This window comes from Calcarisporiella thermophila, assembly GCF_041956535.1.
Source record: "Calcarisporiella thermophila strain CBS 279.70 unplaced genomic scaffold VTP21scaffold_29, whole genome shotgun sequence".
Lineage (NCBI taxonomy): Eukaryota > Fungi > Calcarisporiellomycota > Calcarisporiellomycetes > Calcarisporiellales > Calcarisporiellaceae > Calcarisporiella > Calcarisporiella thermophila.
Window position 1 is genome coordinate 107,927 of NW_027192219.1, and position 25,605 is coordinate 133,531.

Here is a 25,605-nt window from a genome sequence, read left to right on the forward strand (position 1 = left end):
TGACTGATTATCGACTTTATAAGCACAGTGGTTAAGAGCCCCGGATCTAAAACCATTGTGTGCTGGGTTCGATTCCCGGTGACAGCACCAGTACTAAAGATGTGGCCGGGACATACTCTAGGAATTGAGTTATAAGTGACATCGTTACAACTCCTCCGAAATGCTGTAAAATGCGTCAATGAAATTCTTCCATATATACTTTCTTCTTATTCTGTATCTTTCTTGGTACAAGCAATTCCTCTCTACAAGGCTGGTCAGGAGCATTACATGGGTGATTTTGACGTAGAAGTCTACCCTGCCTTTATCTTGTATAGGAGACTTTTCAATAAATGACCTTGGTTAAAAAAGATTAATTATTGGTGGCATAGGGAAAATAAATCCAGTTGTTTAGGTACCGCGGATGAGCTGACAGAGCGGAGTTAGTAACGAAGCATCCCTTTTTCTCTCCATATATATGCACTCTCTATTCCACTTCCTTTTCTTCCTCTTTACTACATATCTCTCTCATTAAGATAATATATAGTCACAACAAAAGTTTCACCGTGTACTCCTGCATCCAACCTTATCTCCCTTTTATTTCTCCTTATTGTAATCGAAATTAATAAAAGTTTCGATCGATTGATCAAAAAAAATTATTGGGGTACCGCGATGCCTAGTGCTCCCCCTGATACCCATCCTTTCTGCGCGGATGCTTTTCACATAGCGAGCACACTCAAAACTAAAAACTCAGACGAGAAACCGACTCTGGAAAATATAAACACAAGTCCATCTAGAACCTTTTTCAAAAACTCGGTTACATTCAAGTTTTCGCGTTTTGAGTTCTCATCCCAAGAAGTAGTGAAGCTACTGTACGAGGAATATCAAAAACAAGTGACAGCAATCAAAATCTTTGGGCACTCCAAGACCATCATGCTTGCATCCCGGACTGAGGTGAACGCTCACGAGGTAATCAAGAATGGCTATTACGCGAATGATCCCTTGTTATAAGACTCTCTCCATCTCCAAGAGTGTACTAAAAGTTAGAATTAATGACCTTCCTGGACAGGAAGTGGAAGCCATCAGAGAAAAATTGGAAGCAGCTTTATACAAATATGCCTGAGTCATACAGATTGATTTTCAATACTACAGCAACCCAACAAAAAACTCGCCAGGTGAAAATTGCTAGAAAATGTATAAAAGCATGTAGAAATGATGGAGGACGTTTGCGATTCCTCAAATTTTTACAAGCTTTTCACTTACTTTTCACGATGTTTATAATGGGAGAGGAGTCTACAAATTTTAGTGAAATTGATGAAAATTTATAGGGAATCGCGAACGACCTCCATCTTTTCTACATGTTTCTATACATTTTCTAGCAATTTTCACCGGGCGGGTTTTTTGTAGGGCAACACAGGGAGGCCACAGGACCACTGCTACGCCATACTTGAACCGAACACTGAGACCCAGGTACCTTTATAAAATATTCTACCTCACCAATTAGCCATCGACGTTGGCAAATAATTCTTTCTTGGAGAGGATCTATTCCAACGTGCAATTACTGTGAGTCTCCTGATCACATACCCGTAGAATGTCCAATGAAAAATAGACAGCCTCAAGAATATAAACTTGTCCAAGCACTCGCCCCGCCTATTCGTAAAACCATGCCAGATAGAATGAATACAGATAATGAGACAGAGAAATAAGAGAAGAACCAAAAAGATACCAGCAAAATATCCATTATTCCAACGACAAACGCACCAAATACTAACCCCCTAGGACCCAAAGTATTCAACTAAATAACCGGACTCCACTGTGCCAGTCAAGAGGAGCCCCGAAATAAAAACGGTGAACATGTAAGAAATCTTGTCTTCCCAGAAGAACGTGGAGTTCGACTTCATTCCTACAAAATTGCCCATGCACATCGAGCATCCAACACGCAAAATTATCTTTAACCCAAAGAACCCCTCAAAGCGCAAGAGCCTCCCTAAGACAAAAGTTACAAGTTGTCCCAACGGAACATGAGCTTATATATATTGTAGCGACAGCAAATGTCATTCCCATTCAGCGCCTTTGCTTTCTGCATATTAAATAATATGCGAAAGTAAAAAAAGGTTTTCTATCAACATTTCACTAACTTTATACTCAACCATTCATATCAACTTATTCTAACAATCCGTCTACTTTCTTCTCACTTGTAACCCGCTTCAAGCTAGACTGGGGGCAGTACCAAGGTGATTTTGACATAGTAGTTACCCTACCTTTTTTAACTGTATAGGATACTTTTCAATAAAAGTTCCAATGTTGAAAAAAAACACAAGTATTAGGGTAGAGATAGAGTAGCTGTCTATCCCAAAAGAGTCATGAATAGCATTGAACGGATCACCGTAGGGCAACTTAAGGTGTTTATGGAATCCCGGTGTATCGCTTGGGCTATATATTTGTACGTCTTTGGCATGGTCTTACGAGAAGCGGATGACTTCCATTATGATTCATAGAGCTTTCAAACTATAGTCAAAGCTGCAGTGTATAGGAATACACTTTTGCTTACAATTACGCTGTTGCCCATGATTTTGGTGGTGTTCACATGCTCCTTTAGCAGTAATTTAAAGGGCATGTTGTGGACTTGTTTATCTGTTATCATTCTTTGTAATGTTTGCGGAGGAAGCCATTTTTTGTTGGCTTTGTGCATAAAATCCACTCGATGATTTTTATATGAAAAGAATGGAAGGGTAGACTTCTACGTCAAAATCACCTACCCTTTGCCTCCCTTTTTTTTATAGTTGGATTTCTCCTAAGACTTTTTGCTAGCTATTTTTGTAACCGCTTGATACTACTTGCTTGTTGCTATACTATTGATAGCGATTGAGTCCTGGGAAAAACCCGGCAAATTCTCATGGACGGATGTCGCATACAGGAATTGAACCCGCAACCTAGTGACTCAACTTTGGAAAAAAATTGTTCACGAATGCTGCGCCACATATCAAATTGGGATCAAAACTCATACTTTTTTTCACGCCCGGCTAGCTCAATCGGTAGAGCGTGAGACTCTTAATCTCAAGGTTGTGGGTTCGACCCCCACGTTGGGCGAATATTTGTTAACCATTTTATTTTCCTTGGGAATAATTAGGATTTGCATTTTCGTATTTAATTTAGGTTTTATTGAAATTAAAAATTAAAAATTTTCACATTCCTTTATTACTAATTGGATTTCACCCATGCTGCATCTCTTGTAATAGCTCAGTGTTCATTTGTGAACCGACTTCTTATGGATGCTAAGGAGCGAGGGATTGCTTCTATTCAGAAACAATCCTGAATAGCAAAACTAAGAATTGAAGACAAAATAGTGACACATTCTAAAATGCAATCAAATACTAATCTATGAATGAGAGTGGGCGTGAGAGTAGTTAAAAATATAAAAGGAAAGGAGTATTAGGTAAGAAAAGAATCCTTTAGATAGAAAAAGACATTGGTTTTCCTTGTAATCTTTCGGTCCGAGCTAAGCACTGATACAGTATTTTTAATTTTATTTTTTTATTACGATAAAGATTGCACTAAGTTAACCATTATTTTGCATACGAGTTTCGAACGTTAGCTAATTAGTTAATTCTATTTTATCGAACACTTGTGTTCTATAAAGAAATCATCGAGATTAATACGTTTGTACTCTATGCTAAATATAGTCGCACCCGAAGAAATATTGAATTCTATCCTAAATTCACTTTTGCCCAATCATAAAATCTACTAATATGCTTAAATTCAGATTTCTTTTACGAACCTTAAAGAAGATTAGAGACCTCGTATCCAAGTCATTAGGTTATGTTTTGATTCCCGCAGGCGAAATCTTTTGGCCAAATGAGTTTTTCTCAGTGTTTAAGACCATCAATAGTAGAGAAAGAAGCAATAATGCCTACAGAATTGTTAGCAAAAATCCGCGGGAGAAATCAAGTAAATATGAGTGGAGATAGAATCATAGATTTCGAAGCACATGCCTTTCTTTTTGTTCTTATGATAAAAAAATCAATGAGTAGGGTTGGAATTTGAATCTGTGTAAAAAAGAAAATCCAATTTCGAAGAAATGCTGAAAAAATGAATAGCTTCACTCACTTATTTTGAGACTTGTAAATATGACGTGGAGCTCACCAAGGTTAAAGTGTATTTGGTCTATTCCCTTCAAATAAAAATTAACAATCAGATATAGGATCTCTGCTTCCCAAAGGGAAAAGCAAAATTAACATTAAAGAAATACATTGTAGTGACCACTACTCGATTCACAAGAAGAACTAATTATCTTTATTATAGCAAAAGTTCAATTAATATATATACGTACATTACAAGGATAAGTTAATCAAGCAAGCTATTAATCACGCAAAATATTAATCAAGTAAGCTATTCATAGAATAAACTATCGTATTGTTACATACGTTCAATTATCCCGTTCATTTTGGAGAAAAGTGGCTTACTCATGAATATAACATGGAGTACACCATGCTTATGAACACTATCAACTTTTCTAAAGAAATGAAAGAGAGTGCGAAAATTGGGTTCAAGGATGCTATAACTAGTAATTCTATGAATGAGTTGGACGCCAAAATGGAAGATAGGATTCTGCGCAAAGGTATAAAAGGCCCCTACCAGAGAGAGAATGCTAGATAAACCAACATCTTTTACTCAAAAATTCCTAATTCTCTACCTCCAAATATGCGCTCTGCTCTACTTCTGCTCGTTTTGACCATTGTCGGTGCTGTTTCCGCTGCTCCCAAGGCTGAACCTGCCGCCGAAATTCAAACCGTTGCCGACAATATTGAAGTTGGTGGCTTTGAGAAACTCGAGAAACGTGGGGAGGTTTGTTTGGATGACTGCAGCTGGTTCAATGCTGCAAAGTGCGAGCAAAGGTGCAGAAATCTTGGAAAGAAATTCAGTCGCATGGAAAAGTGCAGCTGGAAGAACGACAAACGATGCTGCTGCAAATAATAAGTCAGGGTTGTACTAGAGTGTTTTACTAAGTCTCTTCTTTTAAATCTATATCTTTATTGAAAATTTTAAAATAAAGATGCCCAATGTCCGAATATTTATTAAAGGAACAGACTTGAAAATTCAATCTCTCTACCGAATATTTGCCCGAAGAAAGATATAATAAATAATTTGTAAGATAAGTTATCTATTTAAAGAATAATTTCTCGTACAACCAGGTATGCCTAAATTCCATATCTCAGGCTTTCTCCGACTTATTTTAAAATCTATTGTTACTCCAGTAGGCACGGCTTGGTAAACCCGATTACTATCAATACGAAGGAGTGTATTGTCGTGGATCCTAACATGAATAAATTATCGAATGATGCCTCATATTTGGAACATTAATATGCAATTTGGATTCAAGTTTGCTCTATCTTCAAACTCATAATTTTCTTGCAATTATTTTATACACTCAAGCTGGAAAGTAGGCAATAGTCCATTTCATCTAGCTGAGTTCGCCCCGGCATCTCGGATATTTCCGACCCCGTGACAGCATTCATACTTATAGACCTGGTTGAAAATTTTAAATAAACGCAACAGCTCATTCCCATTATTTCAAGACCACGTAGGTTTATTCAAAATTAAAGCTATCTTTCACTTTTATTCTTATTACCACTACTTTCATTAATGTAAAAGTCGATGTGCAAAGTTTCCAAATTCAATTTAATTCTTTAACCCATAGTCAAAAGAATGTAAAGCCAGATAAATTAGCAATAAAAAAATACAATTGATGTATATAATGATATTGTATAAAAAAAATAATGGTAAGAAAAGATGAAATAAAATAAAAAGATGAAGAAATATATAATGAAGAATAATGACATAAAATTATTGCTAATATTATGAGTGATAAAATATGAATATGCCATTTAGCTCCGCCTAATTTTAATATGTCCCGTTGAATTTAAATCCTAATCCAAGGTTTTAGATTGTCGGAGTAAACCGCTGCATGGATCGTTTGAATTATTTCGATGATAATAAAGGAAATCAACTATGCGCCTTGTAACAATTCAATTGATAATTGATATTTAATATGAATACTTCAACTTTGTGCCCTGTTTTGCTTACTATCTACAAAATTTTGATACTGTCCCACTGGGATAGTCTTCCATCTCTGCTTCAAACCGCATTACAAATGTTCATAGTGAACTGGAAAAGATTCAGTTTATCATTCTATCTGTCATAAGAACATCTTATTTCGCCTAAACATCAGCAAAACGCTTACAAGAGGCATTACTTTACTTCGTCTCTAAAGTAAATGCTATTTGAAATGATTGCTGAGCTGTCATCAACTTATATGTCCATGGCAGCATCCAAGAAAACTAGCTATCGAGTTTATTTTTATATACAGTATTTATATATCATTAGTATAATTCTGTATTAAATTTTCAAGTTTACAATATATTTCTTTTTTCCTATATATCTCTATTATAAATATATTGATCTTTGCTGACCATGGCTGAAATATTCTTCTTTGCGACGAAAAAAAAAGTCGTACTGCATTATATTCAAGGGTTAAAATTATATATACTTTATTGCAGTATTTTTTTTTTAATTATAATAGTGCACCTCCATATCTTTGATCTAAGTAGCCCTCATTATTATATTTATGCGTACCTACGACGATTTATTCTGCATCATTGTTATTGGCGCTCAATATACTTCAATGTTGATATCAAGCTTTTATTTAATAAGATCTTTCGGGCCGTATACTTTGTATAAACCGGTATTACTTTGCTTATGCATATGTTTTATAATCCACCACGGGAAATATTGATAAACTATGCTTTCTTTCAGAATTTGGGCCAGTATATCTAATGTTATTTACTATTAGGGGTGGGAGGGATTAACAAGTTCAATTCTGCAGTATAAATCTAACTGCAAGCCAAGGAGATCATCGAAATTAGAAACAATAATATTCGCTTGTAACTTTGGTTGAATTAGTTCGAGTAGTTGAAGTTAAAGGAATATATTTTATTTACATTAAGCAGAGAAAAGAGTTCTACGTGTAATGTACTTCTATCGTTATATAGATCGAATAAAATATATTGTAAATCGAAACGTTTAGAGTATGAACAGGTGAAAAAACATGAGAAGTACTAATCACAGATTTAGATCTCGCCCTTCTTCGAGTTATCATCTTTATCTTTCGAAGGTTCAGAAGGTGATTTCTTCTCCTCTACTAGTGTGTTTATCTGGCTGCTCGGCATCGCTTTCCTCATAGGTACAGGATCGATGACACAGATATTTGTATCGCAATAGCGCTCCATCTCAGGGTCAGTTAAATCTTGGCTTCGTACGTGCCTTAAGTCGAGTTTAGGAGGTGTGCGCGATCGACCAGAACCGGCCCCGAGAGGTGAGGGAGAGGGTGAAGGGGCGGAAGAAACAGACGAAGTAGAAGAGAATGAAGAATTAGGGGAAGGGGCTATTGTAGGGGTGGAAAATGGTGAAGAGGATTGCCTCGGAGGTTTTGGTGGCGTAGGCGTTGGAAGAGGTTTTAATCCCGCGATAATTTTGTCGTACTGTTCTGGAGTGATAGCCTCTATAGGCATCTGCGGATACGCACCCAAGCCGAGCCGCGGTAAAAAGGACACCCCCTTCAATTGGTATTGGAAATAATCGAGGGCATGTTGCAGGTGGTCACCCTCTGTCTCCGGATCGAAAGTGACGGTGCAACTCACTTGATTATCGGACCAATACCGCTGCAAAAAAGCAGCAAGCGATAATTGTTCCCACATGCTCACCTCGCGTAGGCCTCTCACTCCCTCCCCGTGATCAATTGGGATTTCGACAACATAGGTATTTGGCTCCACGACGTCTTGCTCGATGTGATATCCGATGGAGCGGAGCGGTTCAATCATTTCTGAGAATTTCGAGAGCCTCACGCGTCTGATACAAAACCGTGACTCTGGGTAATGCATTCCCGGGGTAGCGCCTGCGAGCAGCGAGACCGTTCCACTGGGTTTGATAGTTGTTGTTTTGATGGATTGTGGGATGCAGAGCCAATCGGACACCCTATGATTAAAGTAAAATAATTAGAACCTACAATACTCGTTTGCAAAAAAAAAGAACCACTTACTTTTTATCAATATTTTGTATGTGATTATATCCTTTCTCGCACCACAGTTTCAATTCCTCTAGCCCCCTTTGGCTAATGAATTGTGCCACTCCACTAAGCCCGGTTCCAATCCTCCGGTTTCGTAGCATTACGGCATTACTTTCACGCCAATGTGTATTCCCTAGGGTCACTGTTTTCGCATACAAAAAAGCGCTTTCCAGCGTTCGCAGGAAGTCCTCTAGATTTGCATGGTTATTTGGAAAAACCTCAACCAAACAACATAGCTCGAACGACTCAAGTGTCTGCTCAAGGCAAGGGTTTCCACCTCTCGCACGATAATCCCGATCATTCGGAGGATCCGCCATCCGCCCAAAGCGCTTCGCGTTCTCCAGCCAAGCGAAGCCAGGCTCGCCATTGATCTTGACTCGCTCGCAAATCTTGTCATAGCTCATTCCAAGAGTCGCAAAAACCTGAAAAAAATCCGCAAATTTGTGAGAGCACTTATTTGATTTCATATATCAAAACTTCTTACAGAATTATTGCTCGTCCATCCAAATTCAGAACGATGCGGATTAACCTCATAGTTCTTCAAGTCGATATATTCATCATCCATTGGATCACCAAAGGCTATTTCTGCTGTACGACGGACCTTTCATGCAAACATAGAAAGACGATATAGCTATCGGCAAAAAAAAAACGAAAATAAGATTCAAGATACTCACATTGCCACTCACAACGCATTTTCCAATCATGTTCATTAAATCCACAATGGATGTAACCGTAATCGGGCTGCCAATATTTTTCTCAAGTGTCGAGCGTATGTTATCATGGAGTTCTTTAAGCGGTCCAGGCCCGGATGAAAGGCCACCAAACCCCTATTGTTTAAAAAAATAAATAATATTTCTTCTACATAGTTTGACAGTTGAGAGGACACACCTTTATAGGCTGGCCTGCAGGTCGAATCTGGCTATAATCGAATTCTTGCACTCCCATGTTTTTCTCAAAGTAAGATTCAATAAGAAGGCCGACAGATTTTACCCAACCTTTTTAATATAGAGTTCGCTTAGTACAACAGAGAGCTCATTGCAAATTAAACCTATAATTACCCTCCCTGCTATCTGGAATAATGTATTTCTGCACCGGTTTGCTTGTATTCGGCTCAATGACTAATATGTTACGATTTGCAGCTACTTGTGCGCCCTTTGTGTCAAAGCCAACGCCAACCCTAAGAAGAGAGAAAAAAAATGAGCATATAAATTTTTCGATTTAGTAAAGGTGGACCTACCCTAGCATTGCAGCATCCATTAAAAACGTGAATGGTGTGCTTGGAGCCGCGCGTCTATCCCACATATTTTCGGTGCTAACAAAGGCACAATTGTTTAGCGCCGCGAACATTCCTCTCTCTTCTGTTAGCGGTGAGCCCATAGCCCATAAACCTGTCACAAAAAAAAAGATAGGACACTTCGCCACTTTGCATCTAAAGATTGCTAAGCTCACCCCTTCCCGGAGGTAAGAATTTCATGTTGTATATTCTGTCATACATATTTTGAGCAGATGCCTGCGCCTTCCATGGGTCCCAGGGAAGACCGTTGTGATCAATGTGGCGCTTTTGCATGTTGAAAGTTCCATTAACAACTCTCTCTACAGTTTCCCACCTGGACAATCAAAAGGGAACAAATTAATTGAATTTTCTAATGCAATTTTGAAAAATAGGGAATACCATTGCTCTCGATCTCCATCTGCTTTAAGACGAGAATAAGTGCGTCGATATACAATTTCACCCAGACCATTGAATCCGAAAGGTGGAATTGCGTCTTTATATTTAGCAAGAAACTGTTTCGAAAGGCGAAAATCCCCTGCTTTAGGATGTTGGCAAGGTTCTTCGAATTCACCTCTAACTCCAGAGGCGCTTTCTTCTGCCGAGGATGAATCCGAAGCAGAAGAAAAGGAGCGCCAGGAGCAATAATCCGTATGCCAGTGCGAGAACGTAGACATAGTCGACGACCTGAAATCGTGAGTTTGTGGGAGCAGAGAAAACTTGGTACGGTGAGGTATAGAGAGCCTTTTCTGGGCGGTAAATAATCTTCGGCGGCAAATTAATATATGTGATTGCTTTCTAATACAAAAGCCGCGGGCTAAATTAGCACACGTTTTTACACATGCGTATTGGGTAAAATACATTGATTAGAGAACAAAGATCGCAACAATTGAGAAAAAGGGTGATGAATGTTTCTCTTTGATCTCGCGTGATATCGACTGAAACGACTTTTACACGAGAACCGAAAGTTTGGTAGCGATCGTGACTAATTGTGACTGCGACTTTCGAATCAATACTTAGTAAACAAACCACTTTCCTCTCTCGTCGTCACAAATTGCATAATAATGTCGGCAGCCAAGAATAACATCCCTCCCCTCCGTCTAGAAGTATGCTCTAGTGCTATGGTTTCCCCTGATACTGCAGCGAAATTGCTGGACAAGTTTCTGCGCTCACCCGAGGCACAGAGTCTTGCAAGTAACACCGCCAGTGAATTGCTTACCGTGAAGCATGCGTTGTGTGGTGAAGATCCTTCAGAAAGCGCTGATGAAAAGGATTCAGAGGGTGAAACCGATAAAGAGATAGTGAAGAAAAAACAATTGTCGCAAGAGCTAAGTAGCGACAGTAGTTGAAGTGGTAGGGAGGCTGGCCAGTGCTCGATCCAAGTGAAAACATATGTACCTGATGAATTTTTAGCCTTTCTTCGATATCAATAGGTCAAGGAAAGCAGCTATATTATTTCTTGTAAATTTGCTAGTTTTTTTTATTGTTCGTATTCCATTTCAAGACGTCATTTTTCTAATTCCATTAAGTTATTAAAAGTACAGACGTTAAAATTACGAAAGGGTATACAATAATCGAATTATCAAACGATACACGTGTAGTATTTCACAAAAGCTAGCGTTCCTCTTCCTTGAAGCGGTGATATATCTCATGTGCCTCCCGGACCCATAAGGGCATTTCAACTCCACATATTTTGCACTCCCACACTTTTCTCCCTCTTTCTTCCTTGCAGCCAATTTTTTGCTTTTTTGCTTCTCTATCAAAACTATTTTTGTTCTTCGTTAACGGCATTGGCTTCTGTAGCGGTATCGACTCTCCGCTGTTTGAGCCATCAGACTTGCGTTGCTGACGCTGGTGTTCAAGCAGCTCTTTACGAATATCTTCGGGCAGTTCCAAGAGTACAGCCGGATCTATAGAGGCCGGATCAAACTCCTGGTACTCGTGCTCTGGTAATTTGGGCGGCTTTCGCTGATTAGTGGAAGGGGCGATATCAGCAGGGAAGTTACTGAGGAAATCAGCAATTGGATTGGAGGGCATGGTGGTGCTAAGGTTAGTGGCGGCCACATTGAATCTAGAGGAAGACAATTTGATGAGTTCCTAAATAGTAAGCGTGGTTACGAGATATAATTTCATCCTACAGAATAAAGTCGAATGGTCTTGAAAAGTCCACCAATCGCTTGAGCAGAGAAGCTGCCGTAGTCTCAACCAAGATTTTTGCCCTCTCTTCTTTTCCCCTTCGTAAATCGAACACCTCTACAGGCATTGGTGAACTCTTGGAGTGGCGCTTATCCATATACCACGTTTCCTCAACCCCTCCCCAAGGAAGATTAAAACCATTCACATTGGCACGTACGCTCAGCCGGAATGTTCGGGGATAACGGAGCCATTGGCCGCGGCCATTTTCTGTATCGTATTCAACCAGCTCGCCATCTAAACGCTCGATAAGGTCAACAGTAAGGGGAACGAGCTTTTCGAGGCAGGCGGAGAAGTCGGCGCATCTTCGGAAGCTGTCCTCTACAGAGAGCTGCTGAGGAAATTGTGGGGTAGGAATGACAGGAGAAGTGTCCACGCCGTGCAAAAGCATCCATAATCTTTCACCTTTCTCTGGTCCATACCACGATATCATTTTGGCGCGTGAGAGTTTTGGAAGTATCTCTCCAACAGGAGTGTGCGGATCTATTGGCACGATCATGCTTTGTTCTACAGTAGTAGATGTAGAAGGGGACGATGACTGGAGCTGCTCGCCCATTATTTGCAGAGTTTTATAACCGAATCCGTTGATATCATGAATGCCTACAGTCGCCATATAATCGCGTCGTAGGGTGGGATCAGGGTCAAGTAAGGTTTGAAGGTTTGGCTTGCGCACACTTGCCATCAACTTGGCGAGCAGCTTTGAAGTTGAAATACCCGCGGAGACAGTGTAGCCAAGTTTTTCGTATATCATTTTCCCTAAAGGCGAATTATGAGCACCAGGAAGAAAAGAGAAAGCAACGCGAAACATTACGAATAAAACTGGCGAGATGGGACGCCAGCATTAGGCGGTCAAGCTGCGGTGAGCGATGGATCTCGTTTTCAAATTCTGAATAGGTAAAAATCCCATCTTTCGTGTAATAATGACCTGCCCAGCTTCCAGGTTCATGGTAAAAACCTATTAAATTGGTCATAAAAAAAGGTTGGCCCACCAAGAGAAGCATTCTCTTACCCTCGTCTATTTTGAAATTAGCGTCCATCTTTGACTTGACACGGAAGAAGCATCTTGCACTATTACATTCATGCTCCATGTGCTCATCTATCATTTCAGTTACATCTACATAGCGCTATTAGAGCCCATATATCAGACCAGAAGATATGGTCAATTTTGGTACCCATAAATAATTCATCAAGCCCCAACCGTTCAACTTTATTTCCACAAATGCCACGTACTAATTCGAAAATCTTCCGGCTTTCCCTTCGATATGGAGTGAGATCTTCCCCGTTGATAATAACAAGTTTAGGGTAAACGCGGAGTGCCTGTCGAACCGGTGTCATTTTTTGAACCCCTAGAGCACGAGCGTGATAGTTACATGTAACCAAGAGAGCCTAAAATAATTAGTTCCCAATAGTTTTGATCAGACTGTTCATTATAAATACCTTTTGTCGAATGCCGAAAGGGATATCTTTAAGTTCAGGATTCATAACTTGTTCTACCTGGCCACTGAAAAGATATGTGAATCAAAGCTTTACGTCAAAATTGGAGTTCATTAATATTACTAGAAGAAATCCAGATCAGCCTCGATAATAAGGCGATCATTTTCTGTCCCAAGTGTGTAGTTAACATCGGAACCCTCTAACATTGATCACTTGCAATATTAATACACCAACGTTGGACACCGCCATTGTATCGAAGCGACATAATATGTAGGTGGCTTGTGCAACGCGTCTCAATCTGCAATCTAACTTCATATCTCGTGAAAACCGTTCTCCTTTTCCCACCCCTTGCCCAACATGCGTAAACTTCATTCCTTCCTTCTCCTTTTTATACTCTCACTTTTATCCTCCTCTTCAACAGCAGTTACTGCTCGTGTCTCTCCTTCGGAACATGCTGCCAAATTAAATTCCCTTAAAACTGATGGACTTATCCCTCTTGACAGCAAACTTTTTACGGAAACTATCGCTTCCCCTCGCGCCTATGGTCTAGTTGTTCTGCTCACCGCTATGGACGATAGGTTTAATTGCGTCCCTTGTCGCGATGTGGATCCTGAATATCGTTTATTAGCAAAGAGCTGGGAGAAGGCCAAGGATAACAATCGGTTGCTCTTTACCATATTGGATTTTAATCAAGGACAAGAGGTCTATGCAAAGATGAAGCTGACGACTGCGCCGAATTTGTTTTATTTTCCACCGACCGAAGGATCTTATGCTGGACATAAATCCGGTCCTGTTCGCTATGATCTGAACAAGTAAGCCGCTTTGAGTTGCGCCTGCAATGCTAAAATTCTCTCAACCCGCATTTCCTAATGTACTATTGATATAGGGGCAATGATGCTGAATCCCTTGCTGAATTCCTTACCGATTTGACCGGAATCTCTGTGCGGGTTCGCCGCCCATTAAGCTACTCACTCTTGCTTTCTGTTTGCACCCTCCTCATCGGTCCTGTGATTGCTTATGTATTTTTCCGCTCGCTTTTGGAGAAATTTTTCCTTAGTCGAAACACCTGGGCAGTCTTGACGATTGTAGGTTATTTTCTTGATCGATTCCTTTATCATTATTAACTCGCCTTTGAGATGTTCAGACCATTATATTTACTATGGTGAGCGGCTATATGTGGAACCAGATTAGAAAGCCTCCCTATTTTTCGGCACAAAAGGGAGGGATAAGCTATATCGCACCTGGATATCAGAATCAATTTGGAATCGAGAGCCAGATCATCGCCATCTTGTGTAAGTAGAGTTGACCTCCATTGCCCTTTCATATATCTAGCTCACTAAAATTCCCTTCATGTGCAGATGCCATCTGCGCAGCTTGCGCCCTCGCTCTAGCATTGGTGGCTCCGAAAATTCAGCGAAGCTGGCTACAGAGGATATTGATATATTCTACAATGTGTGTTCTCTTGCTTGGCTTGAGCACCATTTTTAAATTATTTAGTGTGAAGCAACCCAGCTACCCTTTCCGATTTTTCCCTTAGTTTTTTTACCCTTTCCACTATTTATTTGGAATTATTTAATGATTTATTTATTTATAATTTCGTTGTAACAATTAGAACATTGCTACCCATGTTTTGCTTGATAACCCTGCGGTGGTGAAGAGTTGAATGCTAATTTCTACGTTATGAGATGAAATCAAACTGACATAGGTCTAGGGATGCTAGCACTGGCTCACCCCCCCCCTTCATCCGGCCCTCATCGCAGCACACCTTCATCAACTCGATTTCGATGTATTGCAAAAGCGGGTACCACCCAGCTACCGCATGAACACTGGTCACCCGACCAGTTAAAGGCGCCCAGCTTTGCCCCGCATTTGGGACAGTCAATCCTCCCGGCAACTACACTGCCCTCACCGTCTGAACCAATGTTCCCAAACCAATCCATTGGCTCAACGAAAAAGGACGTGCAGAGTTGGGAAGAGGATAGCGAATGCGCCGGGTCCCGTTTATGATGAGAGAAGGAGGATTGACCCTGCCCAGGGGTATGTGGAATAATATTTTCAGTCGTAACTAGGGCACGGCGGCACTTTTTGCATTTGTAAATCCGTTGAGTATTCGGGGTGAGCCTCCTGCCCGCAAGCGCATTAGCTGCTCGCAGCTTTTCTGGATCCGGGCCCATAGGAATAGAGGCAACTAGTTTTTTTTTTCATCAACATGAACCCATTCAATGCACGCAAAGTACAAATACTTACTATCTGACACCCTCCACCTGTTTTCTATTAGAAATCTCCTATACACAGGGTTTTCTTTAGAAACCATATATCCTAGCTCTTCGTAGACTCTAAGCTGTTGATAAAAGCCCGGGTTGGGACTTAATAATCATGGTTAGCCAGCATTGTTCAGTTGACCGAGGGGATTGCGAGAACCTACCATATAACACTACGTGCTGCTCTCACCGTATCATATGCTTCCTCCAAGGTTAATTTTTGCGATTTCATCAAGTATGCAATCACTACCGTAGCACTTCGAGATATACCTGCCATACTGTTCATTTGTCTTAATATACCCTCATGGTTAATGTATTTCCTCTCGATCGCCCTTACCAATGAACCAAAACTGTTCCTTCGGCTTTTATAGCGCTTTCGATGAAGACATAAGTATCCTCCAAATGCTCCAAGATATTTGACTCTGGAACATCCTCGATATCTATTTTTTTGTAAGAAAACAACTGGTGAAGGAATTAGTCGAGGGAAACGGCTCCTAGAAACATGATTCTGCCCCAGGCAATACCTCCGGAAATGGACAATTAGCGGGGCCCAGACATAGGATATGGGTGATCTTGTTTGCCTCTAGAGCTTTCTGGTCATATGCCGGAACAGAACTACTGATAAAGAGATTCGGGATGACCTGCTGCATAGCATTCTCGACCTCCGTCGACCCCTCGACCATTTTTCGATTTGAACGAAGAAAGCGTGACTTCGGCTTTGCCAAAACAGTTTGCAGGCAGCAGGCATCAGAGGCATTCTGAAACCAACCAGGAGCTTAACAGCGAACTGTCAATGCGGGTAGGAATTTTCTAAGGGCCGCGTGTTTAGGTTAGTAACACAACTCGGCCACTTGGTCATCGAGCTCGGGATGGCCGAATCCGACAGGGAAAACACGGACTTATCACCCACATCTCCTGAAAACAGAGCGGCCGTTGAACATTAAGGGGCCAAGGCCAAACAGAGGGCTCGACAAGGAAGCTAATTCTGGAAGCGGGTACAAATCAGCAGCCGCGGCCTTAGGCCCTAGAGTCCCGGTTGTAGCGGTAGGAGAATTGTGCACGGTTATACTTCCAAGCAATCGGAGTAGGGCGGCCCTCCCGCTTGCCTTATTATCCTTTAAACTCGGGAGGATTTAGGTTGCGCAACATATCAACTGAGCGAGGGTACTTCATCGGCCAAACCGAGCGTGGAAGAAGGAACAAAAATCCTTCGTTCCCAGTTCTGGCTCCAAAGTGTCGTCAAACCGTCCGGAGCAAGCAGGGAGCAACAGAGAAGGTGAGAACGGGCCGGCTGTGGCAGTTTAGAAGCATATCTTGTGCCGTAACCTGAAAACAAAGAGAACCCATTCTTTTGATTACCCATTTCTTTAATGCATTCTCGTTGGTCGAGAATCTTGTGTTTTCGGTATTCCTCGTGCTATTCTTAGTGTTGGCCTCCTCTTCATCCCCCCTCTTCTCCCATTATTGTTCATTGAAAACAAACAAGGCTTGAACAAACATTACTTGAAACTGTAACGATTCAAACCTCCGCATTACAAAGTGAAAAAGGAGGGGAAGGCGTGGAATGTCCATCCCATCCGCCTCCGATTCCGTTGGTTTCTTCTACTCTTATCCTACCTGTTTTTATTCATTCCATTCGAATGTCCTGTTACGATCCTCTCGGCATTGCATACAAGCTCGATGATTCTGTTGCCCGCCAGGCGGCGGAGGCACAACAAAACCTTCAGCACGAACGCTATCAGCTGTTGGAGGCTGCCGCCCTTCGCCAATATTCCATCACTGTTGATCCGGACGGCCCGGGAAATAGACTTATCGCCATCGGAGCCACGGTTTTGCGGGTGTTGTGGCTGGAGGGAGACGAGATAGACGCAGCGCTGGCGAGAGCAGAGTCAAACCAAAACTGCAGGGAAGGAGGCGTGCTCTACCTAACCGGCGAGGGCGTGTTCTGGTGCATTGTGGAGCGATGGCACCAGAGGGGCTGTGAAGTGAAGAAGGAGAAGCCTTCGATCGAGGCGATACTGGGAGACGTCAGAGCGAAGCGGGATAAGAGCTCCGTGCCGTGCATGTTCTTCTCGACCCCCTTTGGCTGTCTGCAGATGCAAATTGGGCGCGAGTGCCCCTTCCGTCATATGCACGAGCACCGTTTACGCTGCCGGAATCTGGTGTTCACGGAGCGGCTCGAGCGACTGGGAGGATTCACCCTCCGAGAGCGCCAGCAGTTCGCACGCAGAGCAATGCGGCGCATGGAGATCCTAATTGGACGATGCCCCACCGAGGAAGAGATTGATGCCCACGTCGAGCTGTATATTCACCTAGCAAGATGCTTTTGTGGATACTGTGAGAAGCCCGAAGTCCCCGGGAGAGCGGTATTTCGACAATGCAAGAAATGCAGGAGGGTGTGGTATTGTTCGAGCGCTTGTCAACGCGCGGACTGGTGGCGACATTGGAAGGCGTGTACGCCGTGGGAGAAGTTTGTATACCGTGAATGATTAGACGATGTATACCTTATATATTCCATTACGGAGATAGTCTATGTGCATGTATTTATTTCTTACTGCTTGCTTTACGGTTCATACTGTTTTTCTATATTTTCTTCTGTAAAACTTATTTGCAATAGAATTGTTTTTTTTCTTTTCCTATAATATCTAGGTCTACTAGATGGAGATGCGGAATGTATGATATTTCAGAAACTAGCTAAAATATTTTTTTTCGCGTTTTTTTATCAATTCGGATTTGGACATTCTCAGCAGCCGACATAGAGGAATAAAAAAAAAAGCATCACAGATAATATTAATGCCTCGCAAGAAAAGACAATCAACCCCTAATCCATCCCAATCCAAAGCCCCTTCCAACCCAACTCATTCCGACGCCCCTGTTCCCGTGCCCAGCAATAATGTTCCCACTCCTTCTAAATTAGGTCCAAGCGATTCTCCAATTACTCGCCTCCTTTCCTTTCTCTCCTCCCTTGGTCTTAGCGAAGCATACATTCTATTTGTCGTGCTCGCAATCGCATGGTGCATCCGCGCTGCAGTAGGCCTCTGGCCTTACTCAGGTAAGAATACACCGCAGCATATTCAAGTTTGGTCTCGTGAGGTCATCTCTGCTATTAACAAAATAGGCGAAAATACTCCTCCTCTTTATGGTGATTTTGAGGCTCAGCGACATTGGATGGAATTGACGCTTCATGTGCCTATCAATCAATGGTATTTTCACGATCTTAAATGGTGGGGACTTGACTACCCTCCATTAACCGCCTATATCAGTTGGGTGTGTGGCGTAGTGTGAGTGTCTTTACTTGTAATGCAACCATTCCTAGTGCCAATGGGCGTATCTCATTGCTTTAGAGGATCCTGGATAAACCCCGCTTGGTTTGCTTTGTACGATTCACGGGGCCTAGAAGGCCCTGAGTTGAAGCTCTTTATGAGAACATCGGTCATACTTCTCGAGTTCATGATATACGTGCCGGCGGTCATCGGCTTCGTTCGAAGATGCTCAAAGAAACGTGACGTAAACACCAATGCAAATATATTGCTACTACTATTGCAACCGTCGCTGCTAATTATTGACCACGGACACTTCCAGTAACTGCATTATTTCACGCTTACATTTTGGACATTTCCCTAAGCGCTCTAATGATCCTAATTAGGTATAATACCGTGATGTTAGGATTAACCCTGTGGGCAATTAATTTTATTCATGACGGCCGCTTTATTGCAGGCAGCATCGCCTTCTGTCTCTCTCTTGCATTCAAACAGATGGCACTCTACTACGCCCCCGTCATTTTTTTCTTCCTGCTCGGCAAATGCTTCTCTCTGTCGCCCTCGGCTGGGCTGCGCCTCTTTTCACAGCTTGGTCTCACAGTTTTGGCTACCTTCGGGGTCGTGTTTTCACCCTTCCTTCGACCAGACCAGCTGGCTCAAGCCATCCACCGAATATTCCCAGTAGCCCGCGGATTATACGAAGATAAAGTAGCCAATCTATGGTGTGCGGCCAATGTCATCATTAAGATCAGGGATCTGCTCAGTCAGGAGGCCTGCATGAAGTTGAGTTTAGCGGCCACCTTATTGGCAATATCCCCCTCTTGCTTTGATATTTTTCGACGGCCCAACTTTGAGCGCCTACCCATGGCCCTCTCCGGATCGGCGTTAGCTTTTTTCCTCTTTTCTTTTCAAGTGCATGAGAAGAGCATTTTATTGCCTCTTCTTCCTGCCTTGCTGATGAGCGTGGTTACAAAAAATGACGATAAATGGGCAGGGATAGACAGAGATATCATTGCATGGTATAATAATTTGGCGATGTTCAGCATGTATCCGCTGTTGCAGCGAGAACAGCTTATCATTCCTTATGCTGCTCTATTGTCCGTCTGGGTTTGGGCGGGAAAAAACTACCCAAGACATTCTCCACCTTGGACAAGAGGGGCTTTATGGGTAAGCCATTCCATTTTATTGAAAGAGGTTTCGATGCAGTGTTAATGATAGTGTTATAAGCTCTCCTACGCGTGGATGGTCCTTTGGCATTTTTTGGAGGCCACCATTCCCCCGCCCCCACGATATCCCGACTTCTACACAGTACTTAATGTCATCTCAAGCTTTGGATGCTTCGGGGTGGTGTGGTTGTATTTCGTGGCAAGACAGCTATTTTCTTCACAACCGGTAAAACCTGCAAAGAAGAAAAAGCGATCCTAATCCTTGGGAGGGTCAGAGGATGGGTGACGAGAAGAATGGGCAAACTCCTCGGTGAGGGCGTGGATGAGATCCCGGTGAATCTAGTGTAATAAAGTTCAAAACATTGTGAGCAAATAGATTGTATTCGGATAACATGGCAGAGAGTGAAATAGTAAGGGAAACAAATGGTTTAGTACCTCTAAAGGGGTGCGTTTAGTAATACGGATTTTGCGATAAGACCTCCTTCGCCGTCGGCGATCTCGCTGCTCAGCGAGTTTCTCAATCTCGGATTTAGCATATGCTTGCTGCGTTTCTATATATACCAGGTTACTCTTTGCACTCCTCTCCATAATAACCTCTGATCCTTTACCTTTCATCGCCTCCATCTTTTCCACCATATCATCAATGCCTTGGTGAATTTCAAAGCGCTCCCTGTCATTTCGCACTTTCTTTGATGCTTCGATGGTGGAAGCATAATCGGAGAGCCTGTCAATGACCTCAGAAGTGGGAACTGGAAAATGATGAACTTGATTCAGCGACGACTGATCCGATTGAACCAATTTGGCGTCTTTTGAAAATGAAATCACCGCGGGGGCATGTCGGTAAAAAAACAATGAACTCGGTGGCTCTTTCTCCTGCTCTTGACATTGCCTCGACTTATTTTGAGCCTGAGGAGCAGTAGGTGAGCGATCCTTCAAGATCATATGATTAAAACATAGTTCAATATAAAAAAAAAAAAAAAAAAAAACAGAATTCTGGTGAATTACCAGCTGCTCCCGTAGATCTTCCAGATTCCAGTTCAAATGCTTTAAAAGGTCATCTATCTTGCTCTCATAGAACGCAATATCTTTAGATAGAGAGTTGAGAAATTCTTTTTTTGATTCTGTCATAGAATCCTGCAAGGATGCGATTTCGGTTTATATTATATTTATAAATATAAATCAAGTCAAAATACAAAATCGTTCTTGCCACCGAACGCTAAGCATGCAATCCTCATAACACATGAAACAATCTTACTTGTTCCCATTACTTTTCCTTATTTCCCTTCAATTCGCGGGACTCACTCTTTTTGCCCGTGGTTTCTTCCCGTATAAAACGTATGTTCCCGGCTTTGCAAGTGTCGATGATACTCCACCGCTTCCGAACGGGGTGAAGCCGGAGGGAGGAATCGGTCAAGAACCAATTTTTGGACGAATGGTGTTCATGCTTGTGGATGCCCTAAGAAAGTAAGTCATCGATTACATTTCCATTTTCCCTTCAGAGATAGTTTAATAACTTGGGTCTGATGGCTAGCGATTTTGTTTTTGGGCCCGACTCTGGAATGCTCTTTGTCAAGAAGTAACGTTTTCATTAAAAACCCCAATAATATTATCCCGCAAACTCACAATGTATATGATACATTAGTCTTATTGCCAACAACACTGCTCTTCCGTTTACTGCGATTGCCTCCGCCCCAACTGTAACGCTCCCCCGAATTAAATCACTTACTACCGGTACTATTCCAAGCTTTCTCGACGCGATTCTTAACATTGCCGAGTCGGACACCTCATCATCGCTTGCCTACCAGGACAACTGGGTGCATCAGCTTTGGAGTATGGGAAAGAAAATTAACTTTTACGGAGATGACACGTGGCTCAAGCTTTTTCCAGGAATGTTCAAGAGATGGGAGGGAACAAGTTCATTCTATGTGACGGTAATAACATTTTTGTGAATTAGATGGGTGCCCAATATACTCAATAGCAATAATATGGCCTCTGCCAGGATACAGTGGAAGTCGATCTTAATGTGACACGTCACCTTCCCGGTGAACTAGCCCGTGCCGACTGGGATGTGCTGATCCTCCACTACCTCGGCCTGGACCATATTGGCCACAAGGATGGTCCATCTAGTCCTCTTATGCTACCCAAGCAACGGGAAATGGATACCGTGGCACGCAATATCTATGAAACTCTATTGCGCCAAGACGAGGAGCGGAAATCGAGAGGTGAGAAACCGACTCTTTTCGTGTTGTGCGGAGATCACGGGATGAACGAAGTTGGCAATCATGGAGGATCCTCTCTCGGCGAGGTTTCAACTGTAAATTCGACTCGAACCCTTTTTCATTTTGTATCGTGCTAATCCGCGTGCTTTGGGTGAAATATCCTCTGCTATTAGGCACTCGTGCTCATGAGCAATGAGTTCAAAAACATAGGCTTCGCACATCACCGCACCATTGATCAATACGATATTGTCCCTACGCTTTCTCTCCTCCTTGGTCTGCCCATCCCTCAGAACAATCTCGGCCTGCTAGTTCCTGAGCCCTTCGCAGGGCACGACCTCTTGCGTGCCATGCAAATCAATGCGGCTCAGCTTAGTAAAGTGGTTCAATCACGCTGGGAGAATTTCGATGTACTAGTAAAGAAGGAGGCTGGAGAAAAGTGCGAGACCAAAAGTGAAGATGGAGAAAAATTGGCGTGTTTGTACCGGGGTGCGCTGAATCATCACCTCAACTCACTGAGCGGAGACACAGCTAGAGGTGATGAAGCCATGCTAGCCTATAGAGAGTTTTCTGCGCTTGCAAGCTCTCTTCTTTCCCGGACTGCTAGCAACTATGACTTAGTTGGCATGTTTCAGGGCATCTTTCTGCTCATTACCGCTGCCATTGGGCTCACCTATTTCTCTTTTACTCAAGCTCGCAAACCCGCTCTCTCCGCGGACAAGGGCTTTATGCTGGAGACTAGATTGTTCAATGGGGCCTTGTTGGCATACTTGGTTTCCTTATTTGGGAGCAGCTACATTGAAGAAGAGCATTTGTTTTTTTATTATTTAACAGGAAGTCTATGGCTCGTCCATTTCTTGGCTAGTGTAAAGCATGCAAGAAAAGAGAAAGGGTACCGGATATCATGGTATATACCAATAGCACAGATGGGTGTGCTGAGGATTCTGAGGAGTTGGAATCAAACCGGTAAAATTCCTGTGCAGCTAAGCTTGGAAATGTATAATCCATTAATGTTCGGTTAATATAGGCCAGAAAAGAGCGGGTAACATTGACATTCGCCACCACCTCACCACCACCCATACCCCCCTTCTCTGGGCGCTATTTTTATTTACCCTTACACTTATCCCATTTCTCACCTGCAAACTTGCCTTCAAACGCATACCTCGTCGAGTCCCACGCATTCCCGTTACCCTGGTTTTCAGCCTAACAATTGGGGTATCTCTGCTCATAACAGTCTATAAAATTGGAACAGACAGCGTATTAGAAATGTGGATAACAGCGAAGCAGAGGCTATGGCTAGCATGGCTAGTATACGTGTGTATCGGAGCACTAACGCTATGTATAGGGTGCATCAGGTGGCAATGCAGAAGAGAGAAGGATATTATTGAACGGCAAAAAGGCATGTGTACTAGATTTCCATATATATCTTTTTTTCTTGTCGCATTAATGGTCTCTCTTTGCAGTTTCCGAGCTATTGTCAATTCTAGCCCTTTCCACTACAACCCTTTTCCTTACCCTGCTCTCACGCCCGCATAACGCCCCCCTCTTTTTGCTCTTCATGGCCCAACTCTTCCTCTACCGCAGCTATCTCCAATATTCCCCCGATCGTCCGCCCCACCTTCATGCTGCCACCTTCCTAACCCTCGCTCACACTTCATTTTACGCTTTGGGCAACTCCAATTCCCTCGCAAGTATTGACCTCAACAACGCCTATATCGGAATCAGCGGATACACCAATGCGGTCGGAGCGCTAACTTTCATCTCCAACTGGGCAGGGCCGATTTGGTGGACGGTAGGGTGGGCTCTTGGGGTAGGAGAAACAAATGGGTATTTGTTTAGGTCCAGTTTCTTTTCGCTGGCGCTCGCCGCGCTCTCCGTATCCGTTCTGGTGCTGAGGGAGCATCTTTTTATTTGGACCGTGTTCTCCCCGAAATACCTGTACCAGGCAAGCTGGAGCGTTTTGTATCACGGGATAGTCGGTGGTATGGTTGCAATCCTTGGCCACCTCTTAAAATTATGATGCCGAATTTAATAGAATGAATCATGAGATATACATTGGAAAGCTGCTTTCACTTCTAAACCCAGAATCAGGCCAGTGCTCCTCATTCGTCCAACTGGCGTAGAAGCAGGATAGAATTCGAACTAGTTCCATAAATATTCAAAAGGTTACGTGAATGTTTTTCCGCCATTCTTTCTGGTAACCACTTCCTTTTGGGAACCATGACTAAAAAAATGGGATTTTCTGTTTCAAGCATGGAACCTTTCCTGATCGAGTTAAATTCTAAAAAAATTCGATTTGAAAACATCGAGAAATTTTTTTTCGATAACACATTTCCCATCTGGTCCGGGTCACAAATGCAATAAGAGAACGCCATTTTACTTAACCGTCGATTTTTGTGAAAAACTGTTTGTCTTCCGGAATCAATCCCAGTTTGAAAAAGTAGAATTGAGGAAGACGGCTTCGCCCAATTCGATAATCTCGCTTGTCGCCGAGAATTTTGCCAACAGCATTATGACTCACCCAAACTCCCGTTGTTCACAGCGCAACTCCTGCTACTGCTCTGAATGCAAGCGACAGTTCAAATCCTGGTACGAGTTCCTCGGACACAAGGTACTTCCATGCACATAATCAAGCATGGCTAGAGCAAGCAATTGCTTACTCGTTCTTATTCATAGTGTACAAGGCCTGTCGTTGTATAACGAGCTAGATATCAGTGCACTTATAAATTTCACCTAACCTATTTGTCATTCAACGTGTTTACTCTGTATTCTTAAAATTACCTCTTTATACTGTATTCTCTACCACCTGGACCCCTTTAGTCTTCTTGACGGGGCTAAGGATATCATAATCGATGGTGTCGTTAGGAAACTGCAAATGCGATATATGTGCAGATTGTCCCCCCCCCCCCCGCCTTTGACATTCATCATCACCTTGTATGATTTGCTCATGGATCTCCCTCATGTTTATATATATATATTAATATAAAAAATTTTATGTGTTGCTCAGAGTGTGAATGTCGAGTCATTAAGTTAGATATCGTTTTTGATTGTAAGACTAACAGCAAAGGGCGGTTGCCTTCGATCTAGGAGGCACGAGATGAGCTCGGTGGCATGCTGAAAATTTCTAATAGCTCTTTCAGGATGAGATATTGGTACCTAATCATTTCCAATATATAGTGTGTGTACTGACTTATTTCGACTTAGAGGAAGGAAGAAAATCGAGTTAGGGTTGTTGATTGTTATCACTGCAGTTATAGTTGGGAGGTGTAAATGGTTAGAAAATATTGAGAGTGCCTAGTTGACCGTGTAAAATGCTCAGAATAACGAATAGCAATAGAAGAGGTTGGATGTCTAAAGTATATATCGTTTAATTTTAGGCCACTTAGAATTCAAATTCCATCATATATACAAGTAGGGAAAAATGTGTCACAGTGTTTTAACAATTTTTCTTTGGATGCTCAATTCTCCTGGATGGATGGAATATTATACAAGTGCCTTTATTATTAAACACTGGAGGATCTACACTATATGCTGTTCCACCCGCTACCCCGGTTATATATGCATTTCTTGTAAAACTAGGAAATCGTTGAATAGCACCCCGAATTTATGGGAAATTGATAACTTTATAAATGCCGATGTGTGCCAAAGATACCCAAATATTTTTTATATCCTCTCCACCATTCCATCTAAATATTTTTTATTACAAC

The 25,605-nt window shown here is 42.2% G+C and overlaps 12 protein-coding genes and 1 non-coding gene across 13 annotated transcripts; 8 read left to right on the plus strand and 5 right to left on the minus strand.

The window, feature by feature from the left end:
- Positions 1 to 648: 648 nt before the first annotated feature.
- On the plus strand, positions 649 to 1,099 carry VTP21DRAFT_6774 (uncharacterized protein; the record flags this gene model as incomplete). The annotated part of the gene is made up of 2 exons (XM_069397441.1): positions 649 to 945; positions 1,046 to 1,099. 2 exons carry the CDS (start codon positions 649 to 651, stop codon positions 1,097 to 1,099), a joined length of 351 nt encoding a protein of 116 aa, XP_069246590.1.
- A 652-nt stretch (positions 1,100 to 1,751) lies between these two features.
- On the minus strand, positions 1,752 to 2,620 carry VTP21DRAFT_6775 (uncharacterized protein; the record flags this gene model as incomplete). Its single annotated transcript, XM_069397442.1, has 2 exons — positions 1,752 to 1,925; positions 2,528 to 2,620. The coding sequence occupies 2 exons, from the start codon at positions 2,618 to 2,620 to the stop codon at positions 1,752 to 1,754; spliced, it is 267 nt and encodes an 88-aa protein (XP_069246591.1).
- A 373-nt stretch (positions 2,621 to 2,993) lies between these two features.
- VTP21DRAFT_t307 lies at positions 2,994 to 3,066 on the plus strand. The gene has a single exon. It is a non-coding gene; the product is annotated as a tRNA-Lys (tRNA).
- Positions 3,067 to 4,677: 1,611 nt separating this feature from the next.
- VTP21DRAFT_6776 (uncharacterized protein) lies at positions 4,678 to 4,950 on the plus strand (the record flags this gene model as incomplete). Its single annotated transcript, XM_069397443.1, has 1 exon — positions 4,678 to 4,950. The coding sequence occupies one exon, from the start codon at positions 4,678 to 4,680 to the stop codon at positions 4,948 to 4,950; it is 273 nt and encodes a 90-aa protein (XP_069246592.1).
- Positions 4,951 to 7,103: 2,153 nt separating this feature from the next.
- Positions 7,104 to 10,045, minus strand: VTP21DRAFT_6777 (uncharacterized protein; the record flags this gene model as incomplete). The annotated part of the gene is made up of 9 exons (XM_069397444.1): positions 7,104 to 8,007; positions 8,072 to 8,520; positions 8,583 to 8,699; positions 8,773 to 8,925; positions 8,987 to 9,093; positions 9,157 to 9,275; positions 9,336 to 9,486; positions 9,548 to 9,705; positions 9,771 to 10,045. 9 exons carry the CDS (start codon positions 10,043 to 10,045, stop codon positions 7,104 to 7,106), a joined length of 2,433 nt encoding a protein of 810 aa, XP_069246593.1.
- Positions 10,046 to 10,432: 387 nt separating this feature from the next.
- Positions 10,433 to 10,717, plus strand: VTP21DRAFT_6778 (uncharacterized protein; the record flags this gene model as incomplete). The annotated part of the gene is made up of 1 exon (XM_069397445.1): positions 10,433 to 10,717. The coding sequence occupies one exon, from the start codon at positions 10,433 to 10,435 to the stop codon at positions 10,715 to 10,717; it is 285 nt and encodes a 94-aa protein (XP_069246594.1).
- Positions 10,718 to 10,982: 265 nt separating this feature from the next.
- Positions 10,983 to 13,201, minus strand: VTP21DRAFT_6779 (uncharacterized protein; the record flags this gene model as incomplete). Its single annotated transcript, XM_069397446.1, has 7 exons — positions 10,983 to 11,439; positions 11,507 to 12,317; positions 12,373 to 12,516; positions 12,571 to 12,675; positions 12,734 to 12,947; positions 12,999 to 13,062; positions 13,119 to 13,201. The coding sequence occupies 7 exons, from the start codon at positions 13,199 to 13,201 to the stop codon at positions 10,983 to 10,985; spliced, it is 1,878 nt and encodes a 625-aa protein (XP_069246595.1).
- A 151-nt stretch (positions 13,202 to 13,352) lies between these two features.
- Positions 13,353 to 14,532, plus strand: VTP21DRAFT_6780 (uncharacterized protein; the record flags this gene model as incomplete). Its single annotated transcript, XM_069397448.1, has 4 exons — positions 13,353 to 13,807; positions 13,882 to 14,080; positions 14,140 to 14,287; positions 14,354 to 14,532. 4 exons carry the CDS (start codon positions 13,353 to 13,355, stop codon positions 14,530 to 14,532), a joined length of 981 nt encoding a protein of 326 aa, XP_069246596.1.
- Positions 14,533 to 14,746: 214 nt separating this feature from the next.
- Positions 14,747 to 15,939, minus strand: VTP21DRAFT_6781 (uncharacterized protein; the record flags this gene model as incomplete). The annotated part of the gene is made up of 5 exons (XM_069397449.1): positions 14,747 to 15,183; positions 15,243 to 15,361; positions 15,421 to 15,534; positions 15,594 to 15,718; positions 15,781 to 15,939. The coding sequence occupies 5 exons, from the start codon at positions 15,937 to 15,939 to the stop codon at positions 14,747 to 14,749; spliced, it is 954 nt and encodes a 317-aa protein (XP_069246597.1).
- Positions 15,940 to 16,896: 957 nt separating this feature from the next.
- Positions 16,897 to 17,745, plus strand: VTP21DRAFT_6782 (uncharacterized protein; the record flags this gene model as incomplete). The annotated part of the gene is made up of 1 exon (XM_069397450.1): positions 16,897 to 17,745. The coding sequence occupies one exon, from the start codon at positions 16,897 to 16,899 to the stop codon at positions 17,743 to 17,745; it is 849 nt and encodes a 282-aa protein (XP_069246598.1).
- A 304-nt stretch (positions 17,746 to 18,049) lies between these two features.
- VTP21DRAFT_6783 (uncharacterized protein) lies at positions 18,050 to 19,728 on the plus strand (the record flags this gene model as incomplete). Its single annotated transcript, XM_069397451.1, has 4 exons — positions 18,050 to 18,308; positions 18,375 to 18,537; positions 18,601 to 18,837; positions 18,903 to 19,728. 4 exons carry the CDS (start codon positions 18,050 to 18,052, stop codon positions 19,726 to 19,728), a joined length of 1,485 nt encoding a protein of 494 aa, XP_069246599.1.
- Positions 19,729 to 19,937: 209 nt separating this feature from the next.
- On the minus strand, positions 19,938 to 20,810 carry VTP21DRAFT_6784 (uncharacterized protein; the record flags this gene model as incomplete). The annotated part of the gene is made up of 4 exons (XM_069397452.1): positions 19,938 to 20,021; positions 20,118 to 20,233; positions 20,291 to 20,612; positions 20,688 to 20,810. 4 exons carry the CDS (start codon positions 20,808 to 20,810, stop codon positions 19,938 to 19,940), a joined length of 645 nt encoding a protein of 214 aa, XP_069246600.1.
- Positions 20,811 to 20,922: 112 nt separating this feature from the next.
- Positions 20,923 to 23,918, plus strand: VTP21DRAFT_6785 (uncharacterized protein; the record flags this gene model as incomplete). The annotated part of the gene is made up of 7 exons (XM_069397453.1): positions 20,923 to 21,146; positions 21,214 to 21,258; positions 21,325 to 21,613; positions 21,682 to 21,996; positions 22,075 to 22,864; positions 22,926 to 23,297; positions 23,362 to 23,918. The coding sequence occupies 7 exons, from the start codon at positions 20,923 to 20,925 to the stop codon at positions 23,916 to 23,918; spliced, it is 2,592 nt and encodes an 863-aa protein (XP_069246601.1).
- Positions 23,919 to 25,605: the final 1,687 nt, after the last annotated feature.